Below are 16,044 nucleotides of genomic sequence, written 5' to 3' on the forward strand. Positions count from 1 at the left end.
CTTCATGACACAGCCTTACAAGAAGGAAGCACAAAGCACATTAGGATAATAACCTGCGTCCAAGTAACCCAGTATTTATATGCATGCAAAATAGTCCTGAAGCCATATCTTTGCCCAGTCTTTCTTCCCTCAGGCAATCCAAAAAGAGTCTCCCATGACATAGGACTACCATCTGCTGCAGATCCTCTGAAAGTGAAACCTGTGCACTAAATACTCTCAGGATCTGCATATACACAGGCATAGGAATGCATCCTAGCAGACTAACAGATTAAATTTTACCTTCAAAACGAAAGCATCAAGGAGTCTAAAGGTGGATTCCTTATTTCGACTTTTATCAAGACCAAAAGAGCTGATTTTCAGTTCACATAGGTTCTGCAAACACATTGTCAGAACTTGAAACATGAGAAAACTGTTGCATCAGGAGACAACTTCCACAAGCAAAAAACAATCATACAACCGAAACAAACCACCAGTTAGCACTTCAAAATCCAACGGAAAAGGTAGCCCCTGAAGAAGTACGCAAGTGGCCTCTCCAAAATATGCATCCTCCTTTAAAGTCTTCCCCCCACAAGAAACAACTCTGAAGTGCACTCTGTACCTAAGTGTATAAGTAGTGATACTATGTGTGCTTGCAATTGACCTGCAACACCTCCAAGAACTATTCCTTTCTTTAACTTATAGCCACTATAGAGCATGCCTTCAATACACATTCTATAAAAAAGATTGTTTACCATTTTTCCAATTGGAAACACACCAAAAACGCTTAAGCAAATAATGCCATTTCTGTCACCACTGCAAAGTATGTTGATCCGCTGCTGAAAAGATTTTATGGTTGTTTTAGAGTCTGCTGCCCCTTGCTGATCATCAAATGGTCCAACCGCACCAGATATGTCAAATACAGGTGCTGTACCAGGCATTGCAGGTGGTTTTGGAGGAGGTGGGAAAAATCGAGGCGTACGATCCTCATAAAGAAAAAGACCATCAACACCACCCTATATCAGACATAAACTTAATGAGATGCAATTACTGGCAATTTTTTTTTTGAAGAATCAAACCACTCAGTTCATTCTATATCAAAAAATAAATATTTTTCATAGTACAATGCGTGACAGTACTACAAAAGCATCATGCATCAGATCATTTAAGTTAAGCTAGGAGAGGCAAATGAACCCACCTGCAGGTTTAAAACTCAATCTGAATCTTCTTGCAGGGATTCCAAACGTTGCATGATTGAAGATAAAAGACAAAAATGTATATTTGATAGCAGTTACTCAGTGGGTGTGCAGTGACTAGATGTGAATGTAATGATCCAAGGGTGGTACATGACTAGTTTAGGGGCAGGATTCTCACCTATTTGATAGCAGTTACTAGGTGGGTATGCAGTGACTAGATGTAAATGGCATGATGCGAGGGTAATACGTCGCTAGTTTACGGGCATCCCATATAAAGTTCTCCCATTTTTCCTGGGAGAAAGAAGATACTATACATAACTTTCTGAAACTAATATCAAGTGGGGTCCCACCATGATCAAACCCTGAAAACAATAAACAACAATAAGTAAAATAGATACATCAGCTGGTATTTGTCTTGGACCTTTCCTAAGCTATGTCCAAGCTAAACCACAACGTATTACATACAATAAGCAAACTTGTTTGAGTCTGCCTTGGCGCTTGATGTACTTGTAAATGATTGAGTCACATGCTATGTTTGTGGCAAGAGTACCCTCAAGAGCCACGCTCTACTTTTCACTAGCCTATATAAACTTTTATTATACTCATCCTTGGATCCTGAAACCGGCCTCTAATCACTCAGAGGGCAGTGGAACCAAACCTTTAATCACTTCAGCACTTATTTACAACTTCAACAAACATAGACAAGTGCATCCGATTGGCCCCAAACACCGTGGCGCCCCTTTCGGTATTTCTTTATATTTCACAGTGAAATGATTACAAGTTGCATCTGGGAGACCTTCCCTGCAACTGAGCACGCAGCCCCAATTCACTGAGCCTTCGCAAGGCTTTCAAGCATAGAACACCATCACATAAGTGCACTTAACCCATAGGCTCAACCCAAAGGCATTCTCTTTTCCGAGTGCAATTCCATTGGCTGTCCAGATGCAATCACACTACACCCCAGCTGCACTCTCTTTGAGTGGTTTCCAGATGGCATTCACAAAGCTTTTCAAAGCTCCAAAATAAAATCAGCAAAGTACCCAACCAAAGAATGACTCATGTAGCACTGCCTGGGCACCTGTGAACCAAGAAAGAGGCGGCACACAAGGCCAACCAATAGCTTGCAAAAAGAAATTGCAGCAGCAAAATCACAACTCACCAAGCCCTGAAAACTCGAACCTAGTCCTCAATCGCCAATGAACAATTGCATTCTCAGCCAAAGAAGAGTGCAAAGGCATGAAGAAAGAGCATTTACAAGAGCCGACCAGCAAGAATTTCACTGAAAAATGCGAAAAGAAGCACTTTTGTCGTGAAGAAGTGGGAGTTCTTGGGCTCAAAAGAAGCGTGCTTCAGATAGGAATGCATTGAGAGGATGCACTAAGGGAGTTTTGCAAACACTCAGGCATGCAGGTCAACATAGAGAAGATAAAGGTAATGGTGATTGGAACATGTAATAAAGAAGTGGATACCACCTTTGAAGGGAAACCCTTAAGGGACCAGAGCACGCATGATATTGGGCTGGATTCTGGTTTTGTACTTTGATGGTATGATGACAGAGGTGTTGTGGAGGGTCATATTGACATTGTGTTATAACCCTATATTGATGTTCTTTATGACCATGTAGCATGTAGCATGTAGCATGTAGCATGTGTTTTTGGGTGTTGATGCTCACTTAGTAGCTCCACCCTTTCAGCTTGTTTTGTATCAGGTTTCTCACAGTCTTATAAACCCATTGGTCTTCCAGACTTTAATAAACTTGCTCACTTTCTTTTTTTCGATTGTTACATTTGAGAGCATACTGAAAACAGTTTTAATCCTATCCTAGAAGTTCGTTGAGATCTCTTTAAATTTCCTAGTTTTCCTACCCGGGCAAAACAAGATCAATCCAAATCTGACTCAATTGGCCAAGCCAGTTATTGGAGTTACTCAGAATTCCATCGATGGAATTCTAGCACTACATCCACATAAAACCTGTGGTATCCCATACCACTAAGCACTACGTTGTCCAATTCTCGAAGTCAGACTTTGTTGGTACCCTAACATGTCACAAAGTCAAAAGCTTAACCACAAATATAGATTGGCTTAAGTTTACGGTCTCTCAAATATGCGAGGAGACAATTCGCATCTCTCCCATTGTGTTTTACTAGTGGGGCTTCCCAACCTGATCAAATATATGATCTATGCTTCTAGTCAGAGATTAAAGAAATATGGTGAAATCAAGACAAGTGGAAGAAACAGCCAATGAGTTCACAGAAGTAACCCTCAGTTGTAAACATGAAATTTACTCATTTAGGTAACACATCTTTCACCCAGACAAGCCATAAATAAAGGATGTAAGTTCAAAAAAATACATCAATTTCTTTTTAGCAGTTGAAATTACTCAATCATGAAGAAACTCGTGAAAATAAATTTCAACAGTGATACGGGCATAATAAATTATAATACAAATTTTCTTTTTAAAAGGAGTAAAATCACCCTAAGAATAAGGCAAGAAGCCAAAATTGGACAGTACACAATAAGTCTCTTTAATATGTTACGTCTCACCTGATGAAATGTTATATATGGAGGAACTTGTATATCTGAACCAAAGTGTCTATAGCAAAGACCTCCTTGCTATTGTGCATACTTGAGCAAGATAACTAGTGTCACCATTTTAAGAAACCTTATATTTGCAAAGCCATCGATATCATTACCTTTGGTACGGACATAGAGAAGAGTCATAACCCAAAGAAAGAATGTGACACTTTGAAGGAAGACAGCCACATACCCGAGCAAGTTGCCTTTCCTCAACCCATGTTAGGCACTCTACAGGGGATTGATGTGTGAGTGTCTGTCGGAAAACATTACCGTTCTGCACATTTGCAGCAAGAGTTAGTGCATAAACTGCCAAATGTTATGTACTAGCTTCAAAAAAGCATCCACTAAGCATCAATGCATGGAGAAAATCAGAATAGGTGTTACAAACAGATAACAAAAGTAAATGCCTATAAATTAGCTAGAATGAATAGCATTTTCTCAAAGCTTGCTGCAGACCCATCAGATGGTGGAACATCCATCAGATGCTGGATATTGAAATTCTGCAACAAATCACTTCCACCTCTCAATGCGTACAATATAGCTCTCTACGTGATCTATGGCAATTTGAACTAAAATACATGAAATCCACATCCATGGTGGCTTGCATAGCTGCTCAGATGTTTCACAGTAGAGAGGATTATAATATATTTTCAAGATTATTGTTAGACTGTCTTTAGAAATAATAACTAGCAACGAGATGCCAAAGGGCTAGCCTTATTACCAAGCCTTATTTATAAGCCCTCCTGGATGGGCTAGAACTAAAACCATAATCTAAAACCACATTTAGGAGAAGCCCTGCAAGAAACCATAATCTAAAATCGTATTCAATCACCAGAGGCAAGTCCTGCAAGTAGGATCTCCCAAGTGCTTCGTAAACCACAAGCAAAAAGGTAAGAAATGAAACACATAAGGTTCAGAGTCAAAGCCACAGCAGCTGCAAAGCAAGAGCAGTAGTCTTGGCGAGGTCATGGCTTCCAATCACATCCCATCCAGAATACCTCCTCTTACAACTCTCTCCCAGTGACAGCGCACTGTTTTTTTTTCCCTCGTCACAGACATCATCCTTGGGTAGGGGTGCCCATTTAGTGAGCCCACCCTTAGCTTGCATTGTATCTGGTTTTTTTTCAGTCTCATGGACCCTTCAGTCTTTCGTAGACATGACTAAACTTTCTTTCTTTGTTTGTTCTTTCTCACAAGATCGTGCTCTTACTGTTCAAACCCCTCCACTTTTTCCTGCACGCTGCACTTCTACAGACCTGTTTTTGGGGACTGCAACACACACAAGATGTGAATACAGTAAGATATTCTAGTACTCTTTTATGCACTCTGATACGATAGAGACTTGCTGCATCCAAAATTTTGTACAACAGTAAGAAAAGAGTGCAGAATTGTGAGTCCAGTATGGACATTTCACCAGACAAAAAGACTCGAGGGGAGAAAGAGAGAAGTATAGTTTGATTTGGACAAACACGCGGAACATAAATGATGCCCACATCAAGACAGGCGTGTCCACAATGAAGGAGGTTTGCAAAATGCAAGACACAGAAATTGAACAATTGCAAAAGAAGCTAGGGGAGAATAAAGATAATGAACTCATGCACGGGCTATGTGCTCACATGCAGGAGGAAATGGATGAATGGAAACAAGCACAATTGGGGAGTCGATTAAGCAAAATGCACGAGGATATGGCCCAAGTGTTGGATGAAAAAACCAGCCACCATGCCTCACGGATCTGGGAGCTGGAGACTCAGATTGCCACTCTCAAAGCGAAGGATGAGACCCTAACGACACGCACACAATGCGAAGAGGAAGAGTTTCAGCCACCCCTCAATGATGAACTGAACGCAATCAAGAAGCATGTGAAGACCCTCTAGGCACAAGAGGAAAAGAAGGCAAGCAAAGTGTTTTTTTTTTCGTGAAAAGGACTTCTATTAAGTAAGAAAGAAATCCGCAAGAGCTAGCTTAGAGCAAAAATACATCATGCATGGCAAGAATTAAAAAAGTCACCCAAAATGGGTCAATAGAAAACCTCACTACAAACTGGAAAGAAACCAGGGAAGAGGCTGAAAGTGCCACCTCAATCCTACTATAGACTCTGAGAAGAAGGGAGAGCCTCTCCATTCTCTGAATAAAATATCACTCGTGGCAGAGACTGTCAAAGAAGAACCTTGCATGGTCGCCCAATTGGCCATCAAAGTATGTATGGTATCAATCCAAATACTGGCCATGATGTCCATCCATAACTTATGTGCATCTGAACCTCCAGATATGCCATGCTGCAATACTCGCCGCGAAGGGAACGTCATCCAAAGAGCAATACTTAACTAAGTGTCGTCAAACCTATATAGACCAAGAAGAGTCCAGTCTCTCAAAGGAGACCTGTGGCCCTGAAAGGGAGAGCCAAGCCACTGAACCAGGTCATATAGAAACATGGAAGGGCTAAAATATTGAAGATCCTAACAATCCCTTTCCAAATAACCATCACATGTCTGCAATCCCATAAAGAATGATGACTCAACTCCTCAGTAGACCTACAGCGAGGACAAGTAGAGTCTACCCCAAACCTGAACCTCCATAAGTTCACTACAATCCCTCCGTGAATAGACAACAAAAAGAATAGAGTGATTCTTCTATCCCTGGGGGATTTCCAAAGTCTCCTCCAAAAGACTCTCTGTACGTCAACAGAAACATGAAAGTTCTCCCTATGAGGGGCTCTAGAAGGCCTCCAACCTCTAGAACTGATTTGAAACTTTAATGCATTACTTACAGTATAACAAAAGAAGGGAAGACTCTTCTCTTGGTGCCTTGCATTAATCAATTCCCATTTTCTAGGATCCCCCCATCGAAGTAGAACAAACAAACGGCATGTCATCTGTACTCACCCAATCCTCAAAGAGGGCTGCATCAATCCTCCCTGCACTTCCTCTTGTTAGAAAATACCCAACAGAGGGTACACGCAGCGGAAATAATGCCCAGGAGCTCCCTGAAGTGCTGCTAGGCTGGATGATAAATGAGGCCTGAAGCCTCTCCTTTTATAGGCCCTAAGGCCTGACCAAAAATACCGACCAGTCTGCCCTGACTGGGCCGACTGGACAGACTGGGTTGGCTGGCCCAACCGACCTGGTTGGCTCAGCCCAACCAGCCCTATATAAGGGCCCTTTGCTGGCCCTTTATTCCATGCAGGGTCCAGCTCCTTTGCTGCTGTCCTGCCACCTGCCAGCCCTGCTTGCAAGCCATAGACCTGCCCATAGACCCCCACTATACTGCGCCTTGCTGCAGCCTTTGCCGGCGCCTTGTCCTTCCCGTACACGTCCGTACTATTGCTGATGTCATCGTGCCTTTTACCTGGGACACCCTGCCATGTCTGCTGTTCCAGATTCACTTCTTCCAAGCCAGATCCTGATGCTCAATGCCTCGCCATCTGCTCCTGTTGTTGGCGCCATCTGTTGCAACCACCTTGACTACAAGTGTGTTCCCTTAGCTGGCTGCCCACATGACAGCCTATGTGCTGCCCATGTGGCAGCCCCCCCTCTCTCTCTTCTCTGGACATATTCTGCCCTAGGTCTCCCTCCCCCACGCTCTCCTCATATGGGGGCTTACAGATGGGGAGGTGACCATTCCAACACCCCCTCTCACCGACACATCTCGGCCCAATGCCAACACGTCGATGAAGATGCTCCAGTAACTCCCTGGTCGTAGTCCTCTGGAACCTTTCAGTGTCGAAATCTTTTCCTGGCTTTTCATCCAGTGGCTCCTGCTCCACCAGGTCCGGTTCCGCTTTCGCACACCATCTTGGTATACAGGTCCATCTTTGGTAGCACCTCCTGGCACCACCTTCTTCAGTCACATTCCCGCCTCTGAACTCGAGCAATCCAGCCGTCACGATCTTCCAGTTGTCCCCCTCATAATGAGTGAACAACCTGAAGTCTTCCAGGCACCATGCTCTGAGGGTCTGTTTCAACCCGTCCTTCCTTTGGAAAGGTCTGTAACCAATGAATATTTCCAGATAACCTGGACCATGAACTCTAGCTGAGTTCTCAACCAATTCCTTCCAATCTCTTATAACCTGAGACAAATGAAGAGCAGAATCTCCCCACAGCATGCTATAAAGGCTCAAATGCAGAATATCAAATACATACCAGACTGTTGTACTGCCTGAATGTTCGCTCTGAAAGCAAACCCTGTACCTCAATGAGGCACCTGCCAAGATCCTGTGTAATCCTGTACTGTCCCCTTCTGAAGTCCAGCATTCATCTGACCATGAGACCCTAGGGCTTTCCATGGAATCCACCCTCGTGTCAGTGTCAACAGCTACACACCTGGAAGGTACCAAGCACTCCATACTGTCCTTCACCTTCACAAAGGCATCTGACTCCTCGTCGACCCAACTCTCTATGTCAGACATCCTTACTGTGATTTCGGGATCAACATACCTGACCTCGGTAACACTCGGTGATGTCACCAGGAACAACTCTTCGATTACCACATTAGCTTTGGCCTTTCCCTCTGAATCTGGGTCAGACTCCTGTTTGTTTTTCAGATCCGCCTTTTTCTTTCTGCAGTCCTTTGCAAAATGTCCGGGCGTATCACAATAGAAACACTTCTTCTTGTGCTTCCTCTTCGAAGTCCCCTCGTCATCAGAGTCATCTTTATTGGACTTGCCACTGTTAGGCTTGCCCTTTCCCTTACCTGCGGAATCCTTCACCAGCATCGCCTTGTCGTCTTTGTCCTCGTTGTAGAGCTGCTCCCGAGCTTCCTCCTGTAGCAGTAAGGGACACAACTCCTCAAATGTCAGAGGTTTGGTTCTCTGTCCTGCTGTCACAGCCGTAACAAAGCTCTTGAAACTCCGAGGCAGTCTCCTCAGTACCATCAAGGCCAGATGGCATGAGTCCGTCTGAAGGAAAGGGGAGTGAGTGAGAGCAAGAGAGATTGAGAGAGCAGGAAGCTTGGAAGCTGAAGACATAGTTGCAATAGAATAGAGTAAGAGAGTACAACTCAAAGTGAGAAAGATAAGGTTTTGTCCTAGTGACAAAACCTTAGTAGTCACTAACCATAGTTAGTGAACTAACTGCGGTTAGGGGGAAAAACCTCTTGAAGAGGGAAAAGTGCCCCTAACTAGCTTATTATATTACATTGGTCACTGCTGAATTATATCTATAATTCTAACACCCCCCTGCAGTGCCAATGTCATGTACAAGGCTGATCAATCACCAAACGGATATAAGTTCAGGGCAATGCGAAATGCCTCAAACTTTTCACGTGGTAATGCTTTGGTGAAAATATCTGCAACGTTGTCATGTGTGGACACAAAGATCATACTGATCTCTCCTGCATGCAACTTCTCTCTGACGTAGTGATAGTGAACCTCAATGTGCTTCGTGCGAGCATGAAACACTGGATTCTTTGCCACTGCAATGGCACTCTGACTATCAGTGAGAATTGGAGAAGGACCCTCCAAAGACAGATGAAGATCAGCAAATAAACGTCTCAGCCAGACACATTCAACTGTTGCTGTGAAAGCTGCCCTGTACTCAGCTTCACATGATGAGGTAGCCACTGTAGATTGTTTCTTGCTCAGCCATGAAATGCAAGATTTACCCAAAAAGAAACAATTGCCACTAGTGGACTGCCTAGTGTCATAATCACCAGCCCAATCTGAATCACTGTAGGCATGCATCTGCAAGTCACCCCCCCTGGGAAATAGTAAGCCAAAAGACTTTGTGCCTTGCAAATAACGGAAGATGCGCTTAACTGCCTGCCAATGCATAGTTTTTGGGCTGTGCATGTACCTGCTCACCTGAGATACTGCAAACTGAATATCAGGTCTAGTGTTGCAGAGATATATGAGGCATCCAACAGCTTGATTGTAAAGTGTGGCATCAACTGATTCTCCTGCATCATGCATTGTGAGTTTCAGCCCCGGCTCCATAGGAGTGGCTATGGGCTTACACTCTTGCATGTTAAATCTGTCCAAGAGTTTCTGTACATACTTGGACTGAGACATAACAGTGCCACGTCTCTCATGAGAGAACTGGATCCCCAAATAAAAGTGAAGCAGCCCCAAATCTGACATGTCAAAGTTGGTCTGCAAATCAGCTTTGAAATCTGCAATTTTTTCTTCATTGGACCCTGTGAGCAGTAAGTCATCGACATAAAGAAGGATGACTAATATTTCCCCCCCATCCATCTTGATGTAGAGGGTGCTCTCAGTAGGACTATTGTGCAGCCCCTTGCTGGTCAAAAAGGCATGTATCTTAGCATACCATGCACGAGGGGCCTGTTTCAGCCCATATAAAGCTTTATTGAGCTTGCATACTTGAAGTGCATTTGCTGTAATTTCAAAGCCCGGAGGTGGTTTGACATACACCTCTTCCAGCAAGTCCCCATTTAAGAAGGCTGTTTTTATGTCCAACTGATGAACATTCCACTCAAAATGTGCAGCCATTGCAATTACTGATCGGATGGTGGTCATCTGGGATGTAGGAGCAAATGTCTCCTCATAATCTATGCCCTTTTTCTGAGCATAGCCCTTAGCAACCAGCCTGGCCTTATATCTGTCAATGGAGCCATCTGGCTTCCGTTTGACTTTAAATACCCATCGTGTGCCAATAGCATGTTTACCCTGTGGCAAGTCCACAACATCCCAAGTCTGATTTTTTGCAATGGACTGCAACTCATCGTGCATGGCATTCATCCAATGCACATTACCTTTTGCCTCTTCAAATGTGGCAGGCTCCTCTTCATCAAGGAGAGTACCTGCATATGCTGATTCCACTGAATTAGCACCTTCCATGTGCCTTGCTGCACTGCGAGTCCTGCCAGGTAACAGAGCATCAAGTTTACTCTCCCTGAGAGTCTGTAACAGCCAGTTTGGGACTGTTTTTGCTGCATGTATGTCTGCAATTTCTTGCTGCACCACCTGTTCCACTGCCTGTGGAGGGGGCAAGACATCCTGTGGCGGAACTGAAGCATTTGGAGGTTGCTGTAAATTCTGATTTGGATCAGAAAAATCAGCAGGGGAACCCAAAGCAATGGGTAGCAACCCTTGAAAGACATCCTCTGAAGATGAAGGCATTTGAAATTCAGCCTGAGTGTGAGCTGAATTTTCAGAAAATATCACATCTCTACTTACAATGATTTTGCGTGTAGCAGGATTATAGAGACGATACCCCTTGCTTTCTGCACTGTATCCAACAAATATGCATTTGATGGCTTTATCTGACAATTTGTGCCTAAATTCAACTGGCACATGTGCATAGGCAAGGCATCCAAAGACTCGGAAGTGATCCACTGAAGGCTTCCTGTCATTCCAGACCTCAAAAGGAGTTTTTGTTTTTAAAGCCTTAGTGGGAGCCCTGTTCAAAATGTAATTGGCACACATCAAACCCTCTAGCCAGAATTTATGAGGCATGTGTTTGCTTTTTAGCATACATCTGTCCATCTCCATGAGGGTTCTATTTTTCCTCTCAGCTTTGCCATTTTGCTGAGGGGTCAGCCTGACTGTGAGCTGATGCACAATACCCTTTTGCTTGAGAAAAGCATCAAATTCTGCAAATAGGTATTCCCCACCTCTATCCGTGCGTACTGTCTGTATCTTGAGTCCGGTTTCATTTTCAACCATGGCTGAAAAGTGTTTAAACACCGTGAACACTTCAGATTTCTTTTTCAGCCCATAAACCCAAGTAAAATTGGAGTAGTCATCAATAAATGTGACAAAGTAGAGATGACCACCCAATGACGGAGTCCTCATGGGACCACAGACATCACTGTGTATAAGCTGTAATTTGCGAACAGCTTTAACTGAACCATCCTTCTTGAAGGGGAATCTATGCATCTTACCTAAAATGCACCCTTCACAGGCATGTGGAGGAGGTATCTCAAGAGGTGGCAATGCATCAACCATTGAAAATTTCTGAAGTGTCATTAAGCTGTTGTAATGCATGTAGCCATATCTGGCATGCCATAATTCTGCATTTTGCATGGCAGCTGTAGGGGTAGAAACTGCCAGAGCATGGGCTGCTCTTTTCTCAAAAATATCAAGCTGAAAAAGCCCACGCAGCAAAGTACCAGATAACCTTAAGGCATAGTTAGCTTCCCTGTCTCGGACAGCACATTTGTCATCCTCAAAGATGACCTGAAATCCCCCTCTGTTAAGAGTGGACACTGAAAGAAGATTTTTGGTTATGCCAGGCACATATAAGACATCTGAAAGTCTGAAAATTGAGCCATCAATTGCAGTGAGCTCAACCTCTCCTGTGCCACGTACTGAATATGAGGAGTTGTTGGCACAAGTGACTTTCTTACCAACAGGAGGTGGATGCAAGGAAGTAAAAAGACACTTCCTAGAAGTGATGTGCTTGGATGCACCGCTGTCAAAATACCATGTGTTCAGTGTTTCATTAACACTGAAAGCAGATGCATCTGTAGAAGAGTCAAAGCTGCAAGTCAAAAATGCATATGTATCATCACTGCAAGAGGCTGTACTGTCCCGAGCATCTGGAACAGCCAACCTAGAATCTGAAATGCAAGATAAAAAGGCATAATCTTGACCAACAAAGTTGGCTGTAGCATCCCCACTGTCAGATGCACAAGGGGCTGAATCTGAAACAGCCATTCCTGAGCTGTTTTTCTTTTCTTTTGCAATCCTTTTCCTGCATTCTGCTATGTGATGACCTGGCTTTTTGCAGTAGTGACAAAAACCCTTCTTTTTGGGCTTACTTGCATCACTTTTAGCCTTTTGTGAAGGCTGTCCTGACCCACTGGAAGGCTGATTTGCTGCTGTCTTTGCCTGTCCCTTTGTTTTTTATTTAAATTTTGAGAGCATGGCTTGTTCACCTGCACGTGAAGCCAAATTTTTCCTGGTCTGCTCTTCCTGAAGCAGAAGTCCTATCAACTCATGAAAAGTGAGAGGATTTGCTCCCCCCCTCAATGATAAATTCAGCGAAGTGTGAAAGCTGAGATAAGACTCAGGAAGAGAATTCAGAGTGGTTGTAATCATCTCTGAATCAGGAATAATTTCATCTATGTTTAACAATTGCTCTCTGAGATCCTGTAGCTTTGTGAGGTGGACTGACATGGAGTCACCCTCCTCCATATGTGTATTGCTCAACTCTCTTTTTAAGAAAGATACCCTGGCATCATTCCGTGCTGCATACATGCTTTCCAAAATATCCCACGCTGCCCTGGAGGTCTTACACGACCGGATATGCGGAATGATTGATCTTTTCACTGAAAGAGAGATGCATGACAAGGCTAAGGCATCCCGTGAATCCCATCTCTTCTGCTCTGGAGTATTGACTGTAGCTGCACCAACAACTTGTCCTGCAGCTGCACCCTGTGCGCGACCTCTTCCACCTCCTTGCTGAGGAGGGGTAGCAGGTGCAATATCTGCTGGTCGGATTTCATCCCCATTGACATAATCCCATAAATTGCGAGAAATCAGAATATTACGTACCATGAAACTCCAGAGGGAGTAGTTGGTACCATCCAACTTGTCTTCCTGTGAAAGACCACCGAACTGGAACTCATTCTGATTTTGATGGGCCATATCTGAGAAAGAGATTGAAGCAGATACAAAGCTGAATTCCCTTACTGGGAATAAAATGCACAACTCCCAAAAACACAGCCAAGCACGGGCTGTATATGCAACTTAGATTTCTGTACTTGAGCTGTCAGAAATCTGTCCAAGCATCAAACACTCTCCAAAATCTGCCAAAAGTGTTCCAAACACTCCAAGAAAGGCAGTATGTACTGAATACTCCAAAAAATGCTCTCTCAACACAAAAGCCCCAATTTGTGGCTAGAAATTGCAGCCAGAAAGGGGCAAAATTACTAAAAGCCCCAAATCTGCAATTTTTAAACAAAAGCCCCAAATTTCAGACTAGATTTGCAATTTTGCTCCAGATGTAGCTCCAAACTTGCCAGGGGTGTGCCTATCAGGTATTTGGGCTGCCAGGTCGGCTTGGGTATTTCTACCACGCAGCAGTTTGCTCCCGTGTTGGAGAGCATCAGAAGGAAGCTTCTCTTTTGGAGCTCAGCCAAGCTGGATCTTGCCTCTAGAGTTGTGGTGGTCAACCAGGTCCTCTTGGCCACGGCCTGGTTTATTTGTTCATGTTGGTGCCGTTCTAGGGACTGCATCATTCAGCTCAGAAGACCGATCAGGAACTTTCTCTGGAGTGGGCTTGATGGCACAGCAGATGCCTTAGCCAGAGTGGCTTGGGAGACCCTCATCCTCCCTACACAGGATGGGGGTCTCAATATTATTGATCCAGATTTACAGTGCAGAGCCTTACTTTGCAAGTTAGTGGTGCGAGGACTTATGCCAGGACAGGAACCGTGGAAGGACTTTCTTATCAGCAGCATACAGAGGTGCACACCTTCCTCAGGAGGAGACTGGATGAGCAGTGTTAGATGGATTTTCACCTCAGCACACCTCAGATCACCTTCATCCCCTCTCATGGTTGCCATTCTGAAAGCTTGGGCTAGTTTCAGAAGCTCTCTTCGGAGGATTCCTCCTTCCTCCCGGGAAGAGATTGACAGGCAGCCCATCATGTGGAACGACAGTATTTTAGACGATCGTGGCAGACCACTGGGTGCCTCACTCTACATGCAGTGGGCCAGGTGGGAGAGGGGACCTGCTTCTTCTTTGGGATCTTGGAAAGCCTTCCGTAGGCTTCCAGAGGAAACCAAGTCAGGGTTGACAGGACATCTCAGAGGGAGTGCAGGGAGGATCTTGTAGATTGAGTCAGCCCTTCCAGAGGCTTGGATAGACACAGATGATATGCCTCTCACTATCTCCACTTGGGCAGGTACTTTCTCGAGAGGCGGGGTTCCACTTCAGGTCTTAGCCTTCCGAGGTGCACAGGAGGATACTTTGGTTTTCAGTGTCCAGGATGGTGGCAGATTGCTCAGATCTACAGATGATATATTGCTTGAGTCTGCTTTTCAGCCTATCAGGGTCGTAGGCCTTTTGATGCAGGGATCAGATTCAGAGTGGTTCTTAGACCCTGACCCCCAGTTACTCTCCACCGGGTCTTGGAGACTTTGGCTCTATGGAGGAGTTCCCATCAGGTATTTACAGTGGGACCCCGGAGAGTGGGAGTGGATTGACGCGGGGCATCGAGAGAAGACCATCCCCTTCTTTCGTTACACGGTCAGTAATGCCAGGAGATTTCAGCTCAGTAGTAGAGGTTGGAGACCCTCCAGAGTTCCTCATTGGGAGACTTTTGGTATTACTGCGGATCAGCAGAGGTACTTCTGGAGGAGGCTCTGGAAATCCCACAGGAATAGAAAGATCACTATCTTCTTTTGGCTTTCTATTCATGGAGGGATTGCAGTGAACCTTTGGAGGTCCAGATTCGGAGCCGACCCTACTTGCCCTCGTTGCCCTTCTGCTTCGGAGTCTATTCAGCATTGCTTATGGGATTGCAGAGAGGCGAGATTGATTTGGATGGGGATAGCCAGGATCTTCAGTCACTTTGCCCATTCCCCACTCTTTATGACTTGGGGCTCGGTGGCTTGGCTTTCTCTTACAGGACCTCAGGTTTTCTATGAGGGACTTGACTCCTCCCGGGCCATTTCAGTTCGACATCATCGGGTTGAGCTCTGCTCGTTGGATGTGGTTACACACCGTCCTTTTACAGCTGTACATGCCTCTGTGGATACTTCTTGGGAGATTATAGCGAGCATAGCAGCCTGGCATATCTGGAGATCCAGATGCACAGAGGCTATGGAGGGTACTCAGGTTCATCCCTCGCACACATTGGCTAGTATCTGGACAGACATCGTACACACTCTGATGGCCGTATGGACGGGTATGCAGGGGGACTCCCGTGCAGCCTCAGCTAGGAGGGCTTCTTTCTTCAGGGAATGGAAGGATTCTCCTTTCTTCTCTGAATCTACTACAGGGTTGAGATGGCACTTTCAGCCTCAGCCTTGGTTTCTTTCCACCTCACTCTGAGGGGGTTTTTTATTATCCTCATGATTTCATGATGTATTCCGCTTTGAGCTTGATCTCGCGGGTTTTTGTTCTTACTTAATAGAAGTCTTTTTCATGAAAAAAAAAAAAAAACTTGCACAATGATTGTAATGTCTGCAATATACAAAATGCCCCAAATGTACTCCCAAACAACTGAACCAAACTATGGTTTTCTGCAAGATGTGCCTGCCAAAGAACACCTGTGGCTGAAGGCAACCTGTGTAAATCTGCAAGTACAGATCTGAAAATACAGAAATGCACACAAATCTGTGAAGGGTACAGGTGGTACGGTACAGTACGAACTGTACGGTACAGTTT

General features: G+C 44.5%; 1 protein-coding gene across 3 annotated transcripts in view; it reads right to left on the reverse strand.

The window, feature by feature from the left end:
* Positions 1–16,044, reverse strand: part of APC4 (Transducin/WD40 repeat-like superfamily protein) — a 128,768-nt gene that overhangs the window by 91,432 nt on the left and 21,292 nt on the right. For all 3 annotated transcript variants that reach the window (XM_087395641.1, XM_087395642.1, XM_087395643.1), the window contains exons 4-7: positions 3,940–4,023; positions 732–992; positions 280–372; positions 54–199 (exon numbers count right to left, since the gene is read on the reverse strand). In XM_087395641.1, coding sequence (XP_087251767.1) covers positions 54–199; positions 280–372; positions 732–992; positions 3,940–4,023 — 584 coding nt within the window. The remainder of the gene's footprint in view (positions 1–53; positions 200–279; positions 373–731; positions 993–3,939; positions 4,024–16,044) is intronic.

Source organism: Dipteris shenzhenensis, chromosome 24 (genome assembly GCF_047967505.1).
Source record: "Dipteris shenzhenensis isolate YYH24624 ecotype China chromosome 24, Dip_SZ_1.0, whole genome shotgun sequence".
In the NCBI taxonomy this organism is placed as follows: Eukaryota; Viridiplantae; Streptophyta; class Polypodiopsida; order Gleicheniales; family Dipteridaceae; genus Dipteris; species Dipteris shenzhenensis.